The sequence below is a fragment of the Geosmithia morbida genome (genome assembly GCF_012550715.1).
Source record: "Geosmithia morbida isolate 1262 chromosome Unknown scaffold_6, whole genome shotgun sequence".
Classification (NCBI taxonomy): Eukaryota; Fungi; Ascomycota; class Sordariomycetes; order Hypocreales; family Bionectriaceae; genus Geosmithia; species Geosmithia morbida.
The window spans coordinates 536,588-553,023 of record NW_023336193.1 but is presented as its reverse complement, the minus strand read 5'-3'; the positions used below and the strand labels follow the sequence as shown (position 1 = coordinate 553,023).

General features: G+C 55.2%; 4 protein-coding genes across 4 annotated transcripts; 2 read left to right on the top strand and 2 right to left on the bottom strand.

Moving 5' to 3' along the window:
• Positions 1 to 694: 694 nt before the first annotated feature.
• GMORB2_6636 (ABC-type branched-chain amino acid transport system, ATPase component) lies at positions 695 to 5,545 on the bottom strand (the record flags this gene model as incomplete). The annotated part of the gene is made up of 1 exon (XM_035468606.1): positions 695 to 5,545. The coding sequence occupies one exon, from the start codon at positions 5,543 to 5,545 to the stop codon at positions 695 to 697; it is 4,851 nt and encodes a 1,616-aa protein (XP_035321740.1).
• A 5,025-nt stretch (positions 5,546 to 10,570) lies between these two features.
• On the top strand, positions 10,571 to 12,131 carry GMORB2_6635 (uncharacterized protein; the record flags this gene model as incomplete). The annotated part of the gene is made up of 3 exons (XM_035468605.1): positions 10,571 to 10,784; positions 10,908 to 11,899; positions 11,967 to 12,131. The coding sequence occupies 3 exons, from the start codon at positions 10,571 to 10,573 to the stop codon at positions 12,129 to 12,131; spliced, it is 1,371 nt and encodes a 456-aa protein (XP_035321739.1).
• A 1,302-nt stretch (positions 12,132 to 13,433) lies between these two features.
• GMORB2_6634 (palmitoyl-protein thioesterase) lies at positions 13,434 to 14,441 on the top strand (the record flags this gene model as incomplete). Its single annotated transcript, XM_035468604.1, has 1 exon — positions 13,434 to 14,441. The coding sequence occupies one exon, from the start codon at positions 13,434 to 13,436 to the stop codon at positions 14,439 to 14,441; it is 1,008 nt and encodes a 335-aa protein (XP_035321738.1).
• Positions 14,442 to 14,771: 330 nt separating this feature from the next.
• On the bottom strand, positions 14,772 to 16,083 carry GMORB2_6633 (ribosome biogenesis protein UTP30; the record flags this gene model as incomplete). Its single annotated transcript, XM_035468603.1, has 2 exons — positions 14,772 to 15,929; positions 16,015 to 16,083. 2 exons carry the CDS (start codon positions 16,081 to 16,083, stop codon positions 14,772 to 14,774), a joined length of 1,227 nt encoding a protein of 408 aa, XP_035321737.1.
• Positions 16,084 to 16,436: the final 353 nt, after the last annotated feature.

The following is a 16,436-nucleotide window of genomic DNA, read 5'->3' as shown; positions in this document are numbered from 1 at the left end:
AGCATGCGATCAAACCACTAGTCAATTCTCTACCAAACAAACCTTGTACACACCATGAGTTGCCAGCATCACCCCCCTTTCCACCTTTTCCACCTTCCCGGACTGACAGACGCCCTTGAGGATGTGTAAGAGGATATAGTACGATACAATCGGACGACGCCGTACCCCTTCTATGAGCAGCTCATCCGAGCTCTCTGCCCGGTCTGGTGGTCTAGTGGTATGATTCTCGCTTAGGGACAGCAACCCCAAGCACGCTTGCGAGAGGTCCCGGGTTCAATCCCCGGCCAGACCCTTTCTTTTTGCCTTTTTTTTGCCATCCTTCCATAGTCGTAGAACTCGTCTACGGCAAGGCAAATGTGGCCTGGAAGAGAAGAGGGAAGTATGTAGCAGGCACAGTCCTGCTTCTTACTGAACCTTGATCATGCTAGCACTTGGTGGTGAGAAGTAGTCCATTCCTTTATTATTCAAACGTCACTGACATCCATTTATAGAAAAGTCGACATCTTCGAAATATTATGGGGAAAGAGAGAAGGAAGAAGAAGGGAAATCGAATACAGATCCCTCCCTCTCTCTTTCTCTCTCTCTCTCTCTCTCTCTCTCTCTCTCTCTCTCTCTCTCTCTCTCTCTTTCCATCCTCTCTTGTGAGTGCGTGTGAACATCATCCAAGCCATATCCATCGGCGCAAAAACCCCAGCTAAACCATCAGCAACACCTTGCGCAGCTTGACCCACCGCGACGCGTCACCGCTACCGCCGCCATCAGCCGGGTACCCTTCCTCCAGGACATTGTGTCTTGACACGATGGACAGGAAAACATCGCTGAGCGTGGTGGCGCTGACGCTGTGGTGCTCAATCCCTAAGAGGTGCGCATTCTCCTCGAGGGTGACGATGACTTGACCAATCGCGCTGCTGCTGCTGCTGCTGCTGTTCTCCTCCGCATGTGCCTCGGCTCTGGTGGCGGCGCTCTCGAGCACCGACCCTGCCGGTACTCTGAAGCGCATCTGCCCATGGTACGTTTCCGGTTCGACGACAGCTCCGGGGAACAGGTACACGACCCAGGCACGCGTGCGCTCCATCTCCTCGGCTGTCGAGTAGGGCGCGGTGCGGCTGACGAGATGGACGTGAACCGAATCGCCGAAGCGGCTGCGAAGACTGTCGACATTGCCGATAGCTAGCATGCGCTGAGCGAGAATCCCAGCGCGGCTGGCCAGCGCATCGGCCTCCTCCATACTATGCGTCGTGAGCAGGATGGACCGCCCCGGCTTAATCCGCTCGAGCGTGCGCCACATGATGCGTTTGGCGGCGGCATCCAGACCCGACGATGGCTCGTCGAGCAGTATGACTGATGGATTCCCCGTGAGAGCCATTGCGAGCGACAGCTTTCGCTTATTGCCACCGGAAAGATGCGGCGCCATGGTATCAGCAAAGGCCTCGAGACCGACGGCTCGCATCACGGCCCCCACCTGGCCCTCGACATCGTCGATACCTCGAAGGCGCGTATAGTGGCGCAGGTGCTCGAGGACAGTCATGTTATCGACGGCGTCATTTTGAGGGCAGACCCCCAGGTTGGTGCGGGCCAGCGCGCGGTGATCCGTTACCGACACTTTCTCGATGAAGACGTCCCCGCCATTGCGGCTCAGTGGTATATCGCCTTGGATCAGAGACATGATCGTCGACTTTCCCGCTCCATTGGGACCGAGCAGCGCAAACACCTCGCCGTGCTTCACGCCAAATGTGACATTGTCCACAGCAGTGTTGCTTCCGAAAACCTTGATCAGGTTCTTGGCCTGCATGCCGTCGCCGCCGTCGGAGCTGTGAACCCGCAGCTCTTCCTTGGCAATCTCAGCGTCCTCATCGATAACAGCTCTCGGGGGCGAAGGAGCCTTTTTATCGGGTTCCCTGTTCCCCGCGTAAGAGCTAGGTAGTTTATTGCCTGAGTCATGGTACAACAAGACCGTGAAGAGCAAGATCGACTGCACAGACAGGTAAAGAATTGGTCCGCCGTAGGCATTCATGTCTCCGGGATAACTGCGGAGTCGGTAGCCAACACACGCTGTGGAGAATATGTTGAGACCGACTAAGAGAGAGCGGCACAGAGAGCCGGCGGGGAAGAATATAGAGACGGCATAGTGGCTGATCAGGATGTTGCGGTCAACATCTTCAGTGGGCGAGAAGGACGTGATAAAGAGGAAGGCAATGAGGTACACGGCAAACCCGACAACGTTGTAGACGACTATCCCGGCAAACGTCGCCAGCTGGCTGCCCATGAAAAGAGACCAGACGTAGGCGAGCAAGATCGTTGTCAGGGCATACAAGATGTATACAGGGAACAGGTATCCCGCATTGTACCAAATGTCGGACGAGCTGCTGTAGACGGCTGCGGCGACAACAAAGGCGACAACAAAGATGGCGAGATCGACGAGCAGGTGCGATGCCCACAGAGGCAGCGATCTCACCCCGCTCGAGTACTGCAATCCGCGCACGCCGTTGCGGCGCTCGACATTGGGGTAGAAACCAAAGAAGGCCGGCGCGATAGCCACAGCGATGCAGAAGAAGGCCATGAGCATGGTAGCATCCGCGGCACCGGCAGGCGTAGTTCCGTCAAGGGGGACGTACAGCGTTGTGATGGATGTGTTGGTCCGTAAGATGTCGAGTATGTTCTGCATCATGATGCTTGCGTATACAGACTGAGAATTATCGGCGCGGTAGGCAAATGTTGGCAGCGTATTACCATCAGCACCGAGCCAGATGGCACCAGGCTTAATGCGTTTACTATTGTCTCCGATATATCTCTCGAGGGCTGTGAACGAGTCCTGGAGTTCCACGTCGATCCCGACGACGCTGTTCCGGATAACCGCGAGGTAGGGCTGAACGATATCGGAAGGGCCAGCGGCGACGACGGCATCCTTCAAGAGGCCGAGGTATTCACTCGAATCCGGGGCGCTACCCCGGTCCATGGGGGCACATCCAACAGGCTGCCTGTCGCTGACAAGAACCTGTGTGCCAGCGGCGGCGATGATGGGGATGAGCAGGGCGGCAGCGTAAGGAATCCAGTCGGTCTTGAGCAGTGTGAAGCGCTTGCGCAGAAGCACCCGTACCTGAGTGAGGAAACCTGTCTGCCGGCCTGTCATCAGCTCGACTCCATCCGATGGTTTCTCGTCTTCAACCAGCTTCTCAGGTAGAATCTGGCCTCTCCTATCCGAAGGTGTGGTTGTCAAGGCAGGCGCTCGTTCTCCGTCACGGACTTCCTCTGCGACGTGGAGGAAGACGTCTTCGATGGTCGGGCCGGACAGACGGTACTCGATGCTGGCAGCCTCAAGGGCGCGGATGACATTGGCAGCCAAACTTGACGATGGTGCTCTGTACGTGACGTTGGCCAAGGTGACTGTACGCTCTACCCCATCAACTGCAGGCGTGTCCTGGGCCGTCTTTGTGTTGAGGACGTGGATACGGTAGCCAGAGCCTAGAGTGTTCTTAAGGGTCACAGGAGGCCCCTGGACGCGTAGTGAACCTCTGGACAGGATGGCTATATCGTCGGATAAGAGTTCAGCTTCGTCGAGGAAGTGGGTTGTGAGGACGATAGTACGGCGACCTCGTTCCGAAAGCAGGATATCCCAGATTTTGCGGCGAGACAGCGGATCGATCCCCGATGAGACTTCGTCGACACAACACATGGCGCTGTCCCCGGTGAGCATCATTCCCAGCTGAAGCTTGCGCTTCTGTCCGCCAGACAGAGTCTGCGATCTGGAATTACGCTTCTGGGCCAGGCCAATAGAGCTGATGAGTCGGTTGAGCTGTTCAGCCGAGGCCTTGGCGTGGGGTGATTTGAGCTCGTCGAAGATGCGCAGGTGCTCAAGTACCGTGAGGTCCTCCCAAAGGACGTTCTTCTGAGGTGTGATGCCAATGCCCCCCGATGCATCAATGGAGATGCTGCCCTGGCTGAATCGGCTGATACCGGCGATGGCATCAAGCGTTGTGCTCTTCCCACTGCCATTGGCACCCAACAAGGACACGATCTGGCCTCTCTTCACCGACAGAGTAAGACTATCGACAGCCACAGTCGGCGCACGAGGTTTCGTGACGAAGGGGAAGAGACGGCTCACGAGGCCGGGCTGGTACACCTTCGTCAGGCCGTCGACGTAGACTGCGTCGGTGGGAGCATCCTGCGACGAGGGATCGCCCCTGTACACTTTGCGGCTCTCGGCGGCAACTCCATGGATGGCGCGCTCCAAAAAGGCCGCGAGGATGGGGTAAGCCACAATGTGTATGCCGAGGAAGATCCAAAGGACAAAGCCGGGGAGGGCTGAGTCACCGCTAGACGGAGCGTGGAGCAGGTCGGCCGAACGGCCATCCTCTTCGTACTCGGCCACGTAGATGAAGAAGAAGACAATATTGCAGGGGGCGAACAACAGGCTAAGGAGAGCAACAGCGGCCGTGCCCGGGTCTGGCATGGCCTGGGCGAGGACAGCTAGGAGAACAATGGCGATGGCATTGACAGCACCCGACAGCTGAGCTTTCTTGAAGAGGGTGCCGCCCATGATGGCCCAAGACGTCATGGCCAGACCGGCCAATATGTAATGGATGAGGACAATGACGACACTCGTGTTGCTCCAGATGAGAAAGTGAACAATCAGGGAGGCCATGACCCATCCGGGGAAGTAGGTAGCAGCGAATGAGTAGAAGAAAGATAGCATGCGTGCTAGCCGGGCCTCCCAGTCGTTGGTGGTGTGCATCATGGCGTCAATGAGCTGCGACAACCCCCCCTCTCTCTCTGTGGCCATGGACCCGGGGAGGCGGTAGGCTATTCCGTAGAAAATGACGAGAAGCGTGATGCTATTGTACTGGGTAAAGGTTTCCTGGTAGCTACGGGTCACGCCAGCCTGGCGCTCGCTCTCCGTCTGATCGGTGAAGGGCCACTGCTCCGTACCGTCAAGACTGTCCGAGCCGGTGCCAGCTATGGCCATGTCGATAGCACGCTGAAGGGGGAGCGTGTAAATCTCGGCATCATTCCTGCCTGTGTCGACCTGGAAGCTGCGCCCGAAGGTGCGGTCACCTCTCAGCGTGTAGTTCCACTCGTTGCCAGGCCCCTCGTCCGGGGACGAATGAAAGATGGCCGCACCGAAGCAGTTGGAGTCACCCTGAGACGAGGAGCTGCATACGTAGCCAACATCATCCTGGGAGGACAGTCGGGTGGCATTGAGGCCAGCAGCCTCGAACGGCTTAGCTACCGCGTCGATGACACGGTCAATGGCACCGCCAGCGAGGCCACTGTCGACGAATACCATAGTATTGCGTCCACTGCTGGCGGCAGAAATAGCCGAAGACAGGGACCGAACAGGTGTCGGCTTTCCGGTCCCATATCCGTCCGAGGGTGCGCCGACGTTTTTCAGGATGCCCAGGTACAGGCTGAGGATGAGGGGTAGCAGTATGGCTGTGTAGATGGTCGAGACGAAGTGGCGGCGGAGGAGGATGGTGAAGTTTTTGCCTGCAAGCGTCTTGGTCTGAGACCAGAGAGCTGATTTGGGAGCTCCCCCGGTGGTCGCCATGGCTTCGAAAGTAGTCAAGAACGGAGACTCGCCTCGGAGGACAATGAAATGTGGGAGGATGAGAGGTTGCTCTTAGAGGTTGGAGAAGAATGCAATAAAAGATTGAAATATCAAGGAAAGAATTTCTCTTTCCTATATACTAGGAAGGAAGGCACCAGATGCAGTTATCGATAGTTCCTTCCCAGCTCGACGTAACATGGAGTAGAGAATCAGTGACGTGTTCGGCTTCGAGGATAGTCGATGGATATATTTCAATATTGAATGTTACGAAGTGGTCAATCATAGTAACGGGCATCAAGCTGGACACCATTCGTCTCATAGATTCAATCCCTCCAATTCATGGGCGACAACGTCTCTCAGATCACTGTATTCTCCATCGCCACGCACAAACTACCCCATATCTGTCTGGACGGCAGGGCGGCAGGGCAGGACTCTGGTGATACTTTGGCTGTCATACGAGAGTCCAACATGTAAGCTCACTTGAAACCCGGATAGGCAATTTGCAGCGCTCCGTGGAGATCAGGTAGATGGGCGGTAAACAGTTGAAGGTTCTCTCATTGGTCAGCCCGTTTCTCTCTGCCTCCTCTTGCTGTGAGCCTTGCAGTATCGGGTAGCGAAGGATGTTGCCTCTTTCCGCTCCCATCTACGTTCCTACCAATAGTTGGCTCGCAGTAGCAGACTCTTTGCTGACGGTTGCTCTGCCTCTTCCCTCCCCGGGCGTTGGCACACTTGGCCGCAAAGGGAACTGGCTGGGAAGCAGGCTGTGTGCTTCGAAAGAAGATATGCTTGTCCGAGGGCATATCCAAGGGGGGGGGGGGGGGGGGGGGGGGGGTTTATTCGTGAAAATAGAGGGCTGGCCGTCCGTCCGCCCCCTGACGTCTCTCCATCGACAACTCCGTCTCGTCCCAGGTCTTTCGGGTGTGGTAGAGGGACGTGTTGCGCAGACCGGAGAGGTTGGACAGCTGGGGACACGGCACACGCCCGACAGCACAACCGATCATTTACAGACTAGGTGCAAGAAGTAGTACCTCAGACGGCAGCCCTCGACGTAAGAGCAAAATGGTTGCATCTCCGACGCGGCGGAAGAAGCACTGCCCCACTCGCCAATACCTTGTATCTTGGAACGGTCGAAGGAGCGGGATCCCTGCTCGGCGCAACCTGACGACGGCCACCATTCTCTTCTCGCCATTCCATGTGCGGGTACAGATCACACACACGCGTGACGTGAGTATGCTCGTGTACGTGTATCTTATGCAAACTGTCGGATACTCATACTCGGCAAGCCCGTATCTTGATCGGCAGCATATTTCACTGACAAGCTTGACTTGTGTTCATACTGATGCCATATCTACGTCGTTATACGGGACCGTCTGATCAAGAGTTGAACAAGATTCGAACCCGCTTCCAACCCCAACCCCATGTCCCTAGCGCAAAGGTATGTACATCTCTCCCCTAGCCATGCTGACAGCTTTGCTATCCGTAACAGTGCAAATCATGTACAGATTATGGCTGGAGGCCTGAATACTCTCCTCTCTCCCATCATATCCTTCAACCTACAGTTGCCATGTAAAAGCACGAGTAGATGGGATGGAAAAGTACGAACTTGCTGGTGGCCATCTCCTGTACTAGAAAACGCCTTGGAAAAATGCTTGTAAAGCGTGCACACATGTAACCTTCGACGGCCATGTCTAGTCGCTCTACCAGAGCCTAAATCTCCGAATACTTGTACAGCCCATTGACAGTAAGTAATAACACAGTTAGAGCCATGCCGCTGATAATACCCCTAGCAGTCACACCCACCGGCTCTCTGGGCGGCAATACCAGTACGTCGGAGGCGTCAAGTTACAACCTGTAGGGATTGTCGTCGCTGTGCCTTGGACGGGCATTCGAACCATCAGACCTCATGTACTGTATCATTACAGGAATGTCAGATATTGGGGGGGGCTACTCAAACGGAGAGATCCAAAAAGATGCACTGCTCGGTATACAGCTGTGATGCGGAGTTTGCCATCATCCGTACGTCCAAGGCCTTCTTCTTGGTCTAGTAGGCATATTTTTCAAGCTCCGGTCCAAGCTCTCTCGCCTTGTAAAAACGGGCTCACTTTGCATGCATGCAGGCATATCTTGCTCTCTTCTGCTGCTTCTTCTCCTTCTCTCCTTACCGTCTTCTTCTCTCTCTCGCGACACGTGCGATGGAGCGATTCACTAGTCACCAGATGCCGAGAACGATACCTACGCATGTAACTCTCCTCTGAGGCGGCCGACGGACAGACGGCAAGAGGACCCTCTCTAGTTAGAAGTGAATGATTGCGAAGTTAGATCTTCTGTTGCCGACGACGACTTCGCTTGCGAAAAGAAAAAGAAAAGAAAAGTACAGGGGGCTCTACTAATACAGACTAGACGCACATGGTGGTAGGCATAATTCTGGCGTCTAAGACTGGTAAGAACTAATACGCCTAAAGAAAGATGCCCAGTCTTTTTCTGCCCTGCAGCTGGGGTAAGGAACGGAGCGCAGGGGTTTGAGATCTTGACGGTGCAGAGATACGTGGAATATGTCCGTGACCTCCATTATATCAGATAGCGTCCGACTGCTACGGCCGCTACGGCCTTTAGACTGACGATGACTCGGTCGGTCCTGCTAGGAACCAGGATGCACTCGATCACGCAAATACGTACAGATAAGTGTATACGCACATCATTCCCGTCAGCTCATCATACGTCGTACTCGACAGAGGACCGAATACACACACCCCTTCCATTCCTCCTTGAACTAGGACTCGGTGAGGACGATGCGTTGAAAGAAGCCTGTCATCTTGTTATCTGGAGCTCTGTTCAAGGCCATTTTCCGATGTTACACGGGACAAGCTTACGCACAGCTACAGCAAAGAGGTTAGACGTGTATTGCAGATAACCCATTCAACACATGTAGAGCTAAGTAAAAGCCGAGTTCCAATGCATCAATCATTGTACGTCACACTAGCCAGCGCTCGCGACTGGATCAACGAACAGTCGTGCGTCAATATCAGCTGTCAGTGCTTAAATGCTGGTCATCCGTCCCGCGGTGGAGGAAGGCGGCTACGCCAAGCGAGAACAGGGGTTTGGCGGATCACGCCAGGTAGGCTTTTTTATATCCTTGAGCTTTTAAGAAGTTGGCAAGATATGAACATAGGTATCATTACGGGTGACTGGTGTGGACAGGTTTGCAGCGTAGTAGCATCCACACAGTCCGAACTCTTGCAGTGGCGATGACGGACAGGCTGGGTCCCGTTCAGTGCTACTCGGCCGTATAGTGGTAGTACTCTGGCTTCTGCCTGCTTCTTCTGCTGCTACTTGCTTCCCCGTATGCTCGCGGTGCATTCGGAGAGGGAGAGGGAGAGGGAGAGGGAAGAGTAAGCCTCCTACAGGAACCTGCGTAGTTGCGAGGCGATGGGCGTACAGTCGAATGCTACCTTACGGGAAAGAAGGATTGAATATCAGCGAAAGAGAGGCAGGGGGAGGCTTGATCATGTGCTGACCGTCTTCCGGGGTGTCGGTAACTGCTACGTCGTGGCCGGCCGTCAGCAATGGAGTAAGATTACTACCCGTACAGCGTACGTTGCAGCAACGTTCTCGTGCTTGGAACATGTGCATGGCGGCCGTACAGATCGAAACGGTTTCCCGTCTCGTGGCAGTGACAGCGGAGAGTGCCTTACGTGTGATCTGACAGATTTATATGCTTACGCCCGAGACAGGGCAAGACGCAGGTAATCCTGGGCCCGTACCATGTCATCATCCATCACTATATCCATCGAGAACGAGATGATCAAGGAAATATCGGTAAAATCCAGAGCTAGCACACTCGCTCGCCAAGCAACCCCATCGTCATCGTGTGGGAGAGGAGACGGACGGAGACGCTACAGAATGTATGGATTCAATCGCGACAACTAACCCCAACCAGTAGCGTAGATTCAACTATCAATCAATCACGCTGCAGGTCTAACTGGGAGACGACCGGACAATCATCCAGTGCTCTTTTGCGCATATAAACTGCTTGCTCTCATTGCTAAACAGCGTACCATGCGTGGTGTGTGTGGTGTGTGAGGTGTTTACGTGTACACAGGGAATATCCGTACACGATGGTTTCTATCGTCGTCAATGTCCAGATATGGAAGGTAGCGTTCCACAGCCTTCAATCCGTCCAAGTACGGAGGGCCTGTTGTCTAGTCTAGCTTCTCATGTTGCCTACTCTGTTCATTGGAAGCCGGTAAGGAGGGGGTTGCGGGAACAGACGCGGACCGGAGCCCGGAAGTACCGCTGCAGGTATAGACGGACTACAGCTCCGAAAAAACAGGTTCAAGAGTCTCTAGGAGAAGAAGAAGAGAACAACGAGTCCCGACAGAATGCCGGCGAAGCTATCCCTACACGTCTACGGGTTGGAACCACTATGACTACATGTAATACTCTACACGATCTCTCCCGAGCCGCGCTAGGTGCCGCGTTCATGTGCCGTAGGTGTCGCTCCAAGAGGTGGCGCGCAAGAGAGGAAAGGGACAGGGCAGGGATAAGGAGGTGTGAAAGGTTGCATGCGTCTTATTCCCAAAACTCCCCTCCTTCGCACACTCCCCCCCTCTCAGTCTCTCTCCCATGTTCTTAGTATACAAGGGCCAAGGTCCAACTTGGGTCAGCTTGGGTCAGCAACATCAGAAATCGAAAGGTGTATGCAGATCACCTCTTCCCACGTTTGTCAGTACATTGGGACTTCGCTACTTGACCAAGTTCCTGGTACTCTCTGGTAGTCACCCACTCCGAGCCAGTCGGGGAGGAAATAAGAACATGCCATCTTCCCTCGATATTATTTTATGCGATTGCTCGTCCTCCTCTTCCTCTTCTCTCTCTCTCTCTCTCTCTCTCGCTCTCTCTCTCTCTCTCGCTCTCTCTCTCTCTCTCTCTCTCCCCACTACATGACAGTCTATAATATCAAACAACTGTCAGCAAGAAAGCCTCAGTTGAATTCTCGGAACTCTCCCTTACATCCAGGTAGTCATCATGTCATCCATCACTAGTCCCATCTTCAGGCCTTCTACGCCGGCATGTGTAATAGTGGATGACAACAGGAAAACAAGCACTGCCAAGAAGTCCAAGTCCAAGTTCTCGGCCGTTTTGAGGTCCAAGGAAATGCGTGAGGGAGATGACTGGACGAGTGTCAAGGACCCAAAGCAGAAGAAGAGGATCCAGAACCGGATCGCTCAACGAACATATCGTACGCTCAATCCCCACCACTCTACTATCAATCTTCCGTCTTTTCTCCTCTGCCTCTCGTCTTCCTGCTTTTTCAAATCCCTCCATGACCGTTCCGTAGATACCAACACTTCCCCCCTCACAGGCCACCGCATGAAGGCAAGGCTCGACGAGCTGCAAGCACGTCTCGAGGCCCACGAGGGCTATCCGCACCGTCACCACCAACCTCCCCCTCACATGTCCTCGACAGCAGACAGACTACAGATGCCCTCTATCGCAATTGGAGACTCCCTCTCACCAGCCACGTCCACTACCGGCCACCCTCGCCACCCTCGCCACCCTCACCTTCACCAGTCAATCCCGGTACAGCAGACTTCGGCATCCCCCTCCCTCGACGCTCAGCTCATGGCCGCCCAGCCCAGCTACTTCGAGACAGTCCCCCTCAGCGACGCCGAGGGCAGCCCGGCCTCTATCGACCTATCCGTCTTCGGCAGCCCCTCCCTAGCTCCCACCAACCCCTCCCCGCCTCCCGCCTCACACGGTCTCCTCTCCCCACATTCCATGGCAGATACCCGCCCCGCCCTCAGACGAGAGGACTCGGCTCCTCCCAGATCTATGCTCGACTGCATGAACTTCCAGTCGCAGCTCCTCGAGCGTCTCAAAAATCTCCAGAGGGAGACTGGATTCCCCGCCACCGCCGTCGCCCCGACTTCGGCCCCGTCCTCTACCACCACGGCCGCCGGTAGCGTGGATCAGCGCCTCGAGCTCATCACAGCCCAGGCCGAGGCAGCCGGCTTTGAATCGTTCGACCACCTCGTCACCACCTACTACACGCAAAGGCCTGACCGCGCCTCCACTCTCGCCGACGAGCAGCGTTTCAGCCGTCACCGCCGCCTGCCCCAGGTCATCTACGACATGCACACCACGTCGCCGGGATCCGTGTGGAACGGCTGGGAGCGTGAGAGCCTCCACGACGATATCCTGCGCACCGCAGGCGCCATGCTTACTAGCGAGGGCTCCGACATCATGCAGTCGCTCGGTCCTGGAGTGAATGCCCTGCTCGACGCCCAGAACAGCGGCGATATCGCCGCTTCGACAGAGGCCAAGGCATCTATGAAGAGGTCCATTCAAGAAGAGGTGAGTACATATTCTTTGATTTATCACGGGAGGAGAGAACCATAAACTCATCTGGCTCTCAACATAGCTTCCTAACCTCTGGACCCTGACCATGTCTCTGGCCGCCGGCAGGCGTCACTCGTGGCAGTGGGATCGCTCCAACACGGCCCTCGCCATTTCTCTGCTCGTGAACTTCTCCGGCCACCTGTCCAACGAGCAGCTTCAGTGCCTCGTTGGAGCCTGCCTTTCGTGAAAGGAGCTCTCCCTGTATGATGGTACAGCATTGAAGAACGACTATACCCGAGAGGACAACATGCGGATCGCTTAAAGGCACACATATAAAGTGCAGTGCTCTAGTTGCTGTCTCTTCAAGCCGGGTTCTTCCAAGGTCGAATGTCTGGACGTTGTCGTCTAACAAGGGCCCGAGGCCCGGGAGTTGACAGATCATCTGGGCAAACACGGACGTTGCCGACCCAACGTCCCTGCAGCTACAAATAACCAGCAGGTTCGTCATTCGAATCAAGAAAACCCGGGCCAAGAATCATGTCGAAAGGAGACGCTTTGCTAAACTTGAACTTTCAAGTACGCTAGCATATAATACTGCTACCATACACCAGTATACGGTATACGGTATACGATCACGGTCATGAATAAAGCTTCGCATTACTCAAGCAGGTGGTCCTCCCGTTCGACATGTTCTTGTTTCGCCACGGGCAACAGTATTTTGGTCGGTGACGACCAGCGAATGCCAGCTGTTGTATAGTTTTTTGTTTTTTTTTTCTTCGCATATATCTATATTCTACCTCTATACAAGGTAAACCACATAGTCTTCATTCACTCATCAGCCTCCCAGATACGACCATAACTAGTGGAAAATACGGGGTCCCGTTAAGCTCTACTTGTCTATTTAATACCCGCCTCTTTTAGTAGCTGTCATAGTAAATCAGTCTACAGCTTCGGTAAGCGGGACTCGACTGTAAAACCGTCAAGTCTGTCACTATAATAGGAATAGAGAATAAGACCCTTAATACTACTAAACACCTAACCTGTTATTCTTTCTGCATGTAAGTTACAAGTGTTTATAGAATTTATTCTTATAGAAACATTATATTAACTAACTGTATTCTGATCCTTTCTTGCCATTCATTATTCCTATGTGGTCACCTCAGGTACACAGGCAAGAGTGCAGTTGTCGAGTTTCAATGTGGCCTTTTCATATCCCATATGCGTCCTGTCGGTATACGTATACCAAGTTACCGGATCGATCATGTGGAAACTAAATGGTTAGTAGATGGCGGACTGTTCTCCAGTTCCTTCGTAGTTTGACGCTCAGAGGCGGTTGTTGCCATCATGACCGATTGGCGTGAAGCCCATGGCGTCACATGTTGTGTTTTAGGACCCCTGCGCCTCAGGCACAACCCAGCCAACACCATCAGACTTGCCCGATAGATTACATCCCATCTATCAGACTTCGACACCATCCAGACCCAAACAACAACAACAACAACAACAATAGAAATAACAGTCTGAACAAAGCCCTCCGATATACCCTACCATGCGACCAACAACACATCTCGCCCGGCTGAGCCTAGCCATGACGCTGGGTTTCCGCGCCGTCGCGGCGTCTTCGCCCGGCAACGACGACGACGATGACGACACCCCTCTCCCACTCGTCATCTGGCACGGGCTAGGCGATGCCTTCAATGGCGAGGGTCTCCAGCAGGTGGGCGCCCTAGCCGAAGCCGTCAACCCGGGCACGTTCGTGTACGTCATCTCGCTCGGGGGTGCGGACGCGAACGCCGACCGGTCAGCCACGTTCCTGGGCAACGTGACGGAGCAGGTGGAGACGGTGTGCTCGCTGCTGGGCTCGCACCCGATCCTGTCGACGGCGCCGGCCATCGACGCTCTGGGCTTCTCGCAGGGAGGCCAGTTCCTCAGAGGCTACGTGGAGCGGTGCAACGACCCCCCGGTGCGCAGCCTGGTCACGTACGGCAGCCAGCACAACGGCATCACCGAGTTCCGCTCCTGCGGCGCGACCGACTGGCTGTGCCGCGGCGCCATGGCCCTCCTCCGCTACAACACGTTCGGGTCCTTCGTCCAGGGCCGCCTCGTGCCCGCCCAGTACTACCGCGACCCGACCTCCCAGGCCGCCTACGACGACTACCTAGCCGGGTCCCACTTCCTCGCCGACATCAACAACGAGGGCTTGCGCGGAGCCGACCACCGGCGCAACGCCACCTACGCCGCCAACATGGCCCGTCTGGAGAACTTCGTCATGTACAAGTTCGACGACGACAGCATGGTCGTCCCGCCCCTGTCGTCGTGGTTCGCAGAGGTGAACGGCACAGACGTCACGCCCCTCCGCGAGCGTGCCCTGTACAAGGAGGACTGGCTCGGTCTGGCCGCCATCGATGCCAAGGGTGGCCTGAGGTTCCGCTCCGTCCCCGGCGAGCACATGCGCATCGACGATAAGTCGCTCAACGAGACTTTCTCCAGCTTTTTTGGTCCCTTTGGGCGCTCTTTTGAGCCCGAGAAGCCTGTCGCTTTCCAGGATGAGCTGTGATCTGTTTTCTTTGCTCTCGACTCTCGATCTTCTTTGCAGCCTTTCTTTCTTCAGTTTCCTTCCTTGGCCGGCATCAGTAGGATAGCGATCTTGATTTTTCGTTTTAGATAGAACTCGAGCAACTGGAATAAATAGTCATCAGATACAGATCGGTTCTTTATTTAGGCCTACACTACTACATCTCTTCTTTTCCATCGCCCGAAAACAAAAACAACGCCGCAACGCCCTTTTTTTTTGGCCCAGAAACTGAATCACAAGTAGAAAGCATGCAACATGACACAAAATAGATGGCTTTTTTTTCTTTTACCCTTCTTTTTTTTGTTGTCCCCTTTAGTCCACAGACTTCCTAGCAGCAGCCTTCTGCTTCCTCAACCTAGACTTGCGGTCGGAAATCTGCTTGTCAAGCTTGCCGTCGTCACCCTCGGGGACATCCTTCCGCTCCTCCTTCTTGGGCTTGTCGGCACCCTTCTTAGCCTTCTTAGCAGGCGCAGCAGCAGAGTCGCCCTCGGCCTCGTCCTTAGCCTCGCCGGATTCGGTGACAGACTTCCTCTTCTTGCCGACGTTGGCCTTCTCGGCCTCCTTGTCCTTGATGGCGGCGGCAGCCTCGTTGGACAGGACGTCCTTGCTATCGACCCACAACTCGTCGGTCAGCCAGATGGGCAGGGCGGCCGACTCGGGGCCCTTGATGTACAGGCCGCGCACGTTGTTCCACTTCTGGGGGACCCACTTGTCCACCAGGGCGGCGGCCACGGCGTCGACGTTGTCGGCCACCTTCTCGGGCGCCCAACCGGCGTAGCCGACGCGGACGGCCGTGTTGGTCGTGGGCGAGAGGCTGACCAGGGCGGAGCTCAGGGCCTTTTCGATCTCGTGGGCGATCTGGGCAGGCTTGGCGGCCCTCTCCTCGTCAGAGCGCTGGGCCGCCGCCTTCTTCGCCTTCTTCTCGGCGGCGCCGACGCCCGCCTTCTTGGAGTCCTTGGGCGATAGGACCACGGGGATGGGCCTCTTGGCCGTCGTCTTGAAGAAGGTCTTGCCTAGCACCTTGGGGATGCGGTTGATGATGCGGTCGTCGGCAAGGAATATGTCGTGCTCGGACAGCAGCCTGCGCTGCGCCTCATACTGGCTGAACTTGGCCTTGAGCTTGCTGAAGCCGATGACACGGCCGACGCGCGCGCGCAGCTCGGCGGGGAACTCGTCCGACGCCACAATGTCCTTGTACGTGCGCTGGGGGTCCGCCGTGATCAGGCAGATGTCCACCGGCTGGTCGGCGTTGAGCGAGTGTGGCAACGGGATCCTGCCGGGCTGCAGCCGCGTCTTGTCGACGATGTGGCGCTTCGTCGTCAGGGTCAGCCAGATGGGCGTCGAGTCGGCGTCGGCGGAGCCGCCCTCGGCATCGTCATCGTCGAGCAGGTTGCGCTTTGACGAATCCTGGGCCTTTTCCTGCGCGGCCTTTTTTATGTGTGACAGGAGGGCCTTGGAGGCTTTGAGTGTCTTTTTTTTTTAACGCTCTTGTCAGTATACACATGATATCTTCCTCCTTTTCTTTCTTCTTTCTGAGTGCCAATCTCGAACGAACCTGATCGGAGCTGACAGGGGAGACAGTCTTGTCGCCAGAAATGGCAACAACTTGCTTGGAAGGCGCCATGTCGGATGTGTAAGCGACAATGTGAGATGTGGTCTGGTGATGGTGGTGATAAACTGGTGTGGGGGTCTGGTGTTTGGGTGTTGAACGGAAAAAAAAAAAATCTGGGTTTTTTCTTTTCTGCCAGTGGCTTGGGCTGTAGGGCGGTGAGAGAGTATGTGATGGCATTTGAGGCTGAGTGTGGCTTGCTGAGCTGGGTGGGTCGGAACCCCGGGAAGTCGGATCCGAGACCCACTTCCTGAATCCGGAGCGGACGGCGTTCGGTTCGTATTTTCACACGGCTCCGATGGTCCGTTGTGTGTGTATTTTGGCATTGGACTCTGCACTTGTTTCGTGCAAGCACCAATCGATGTTAT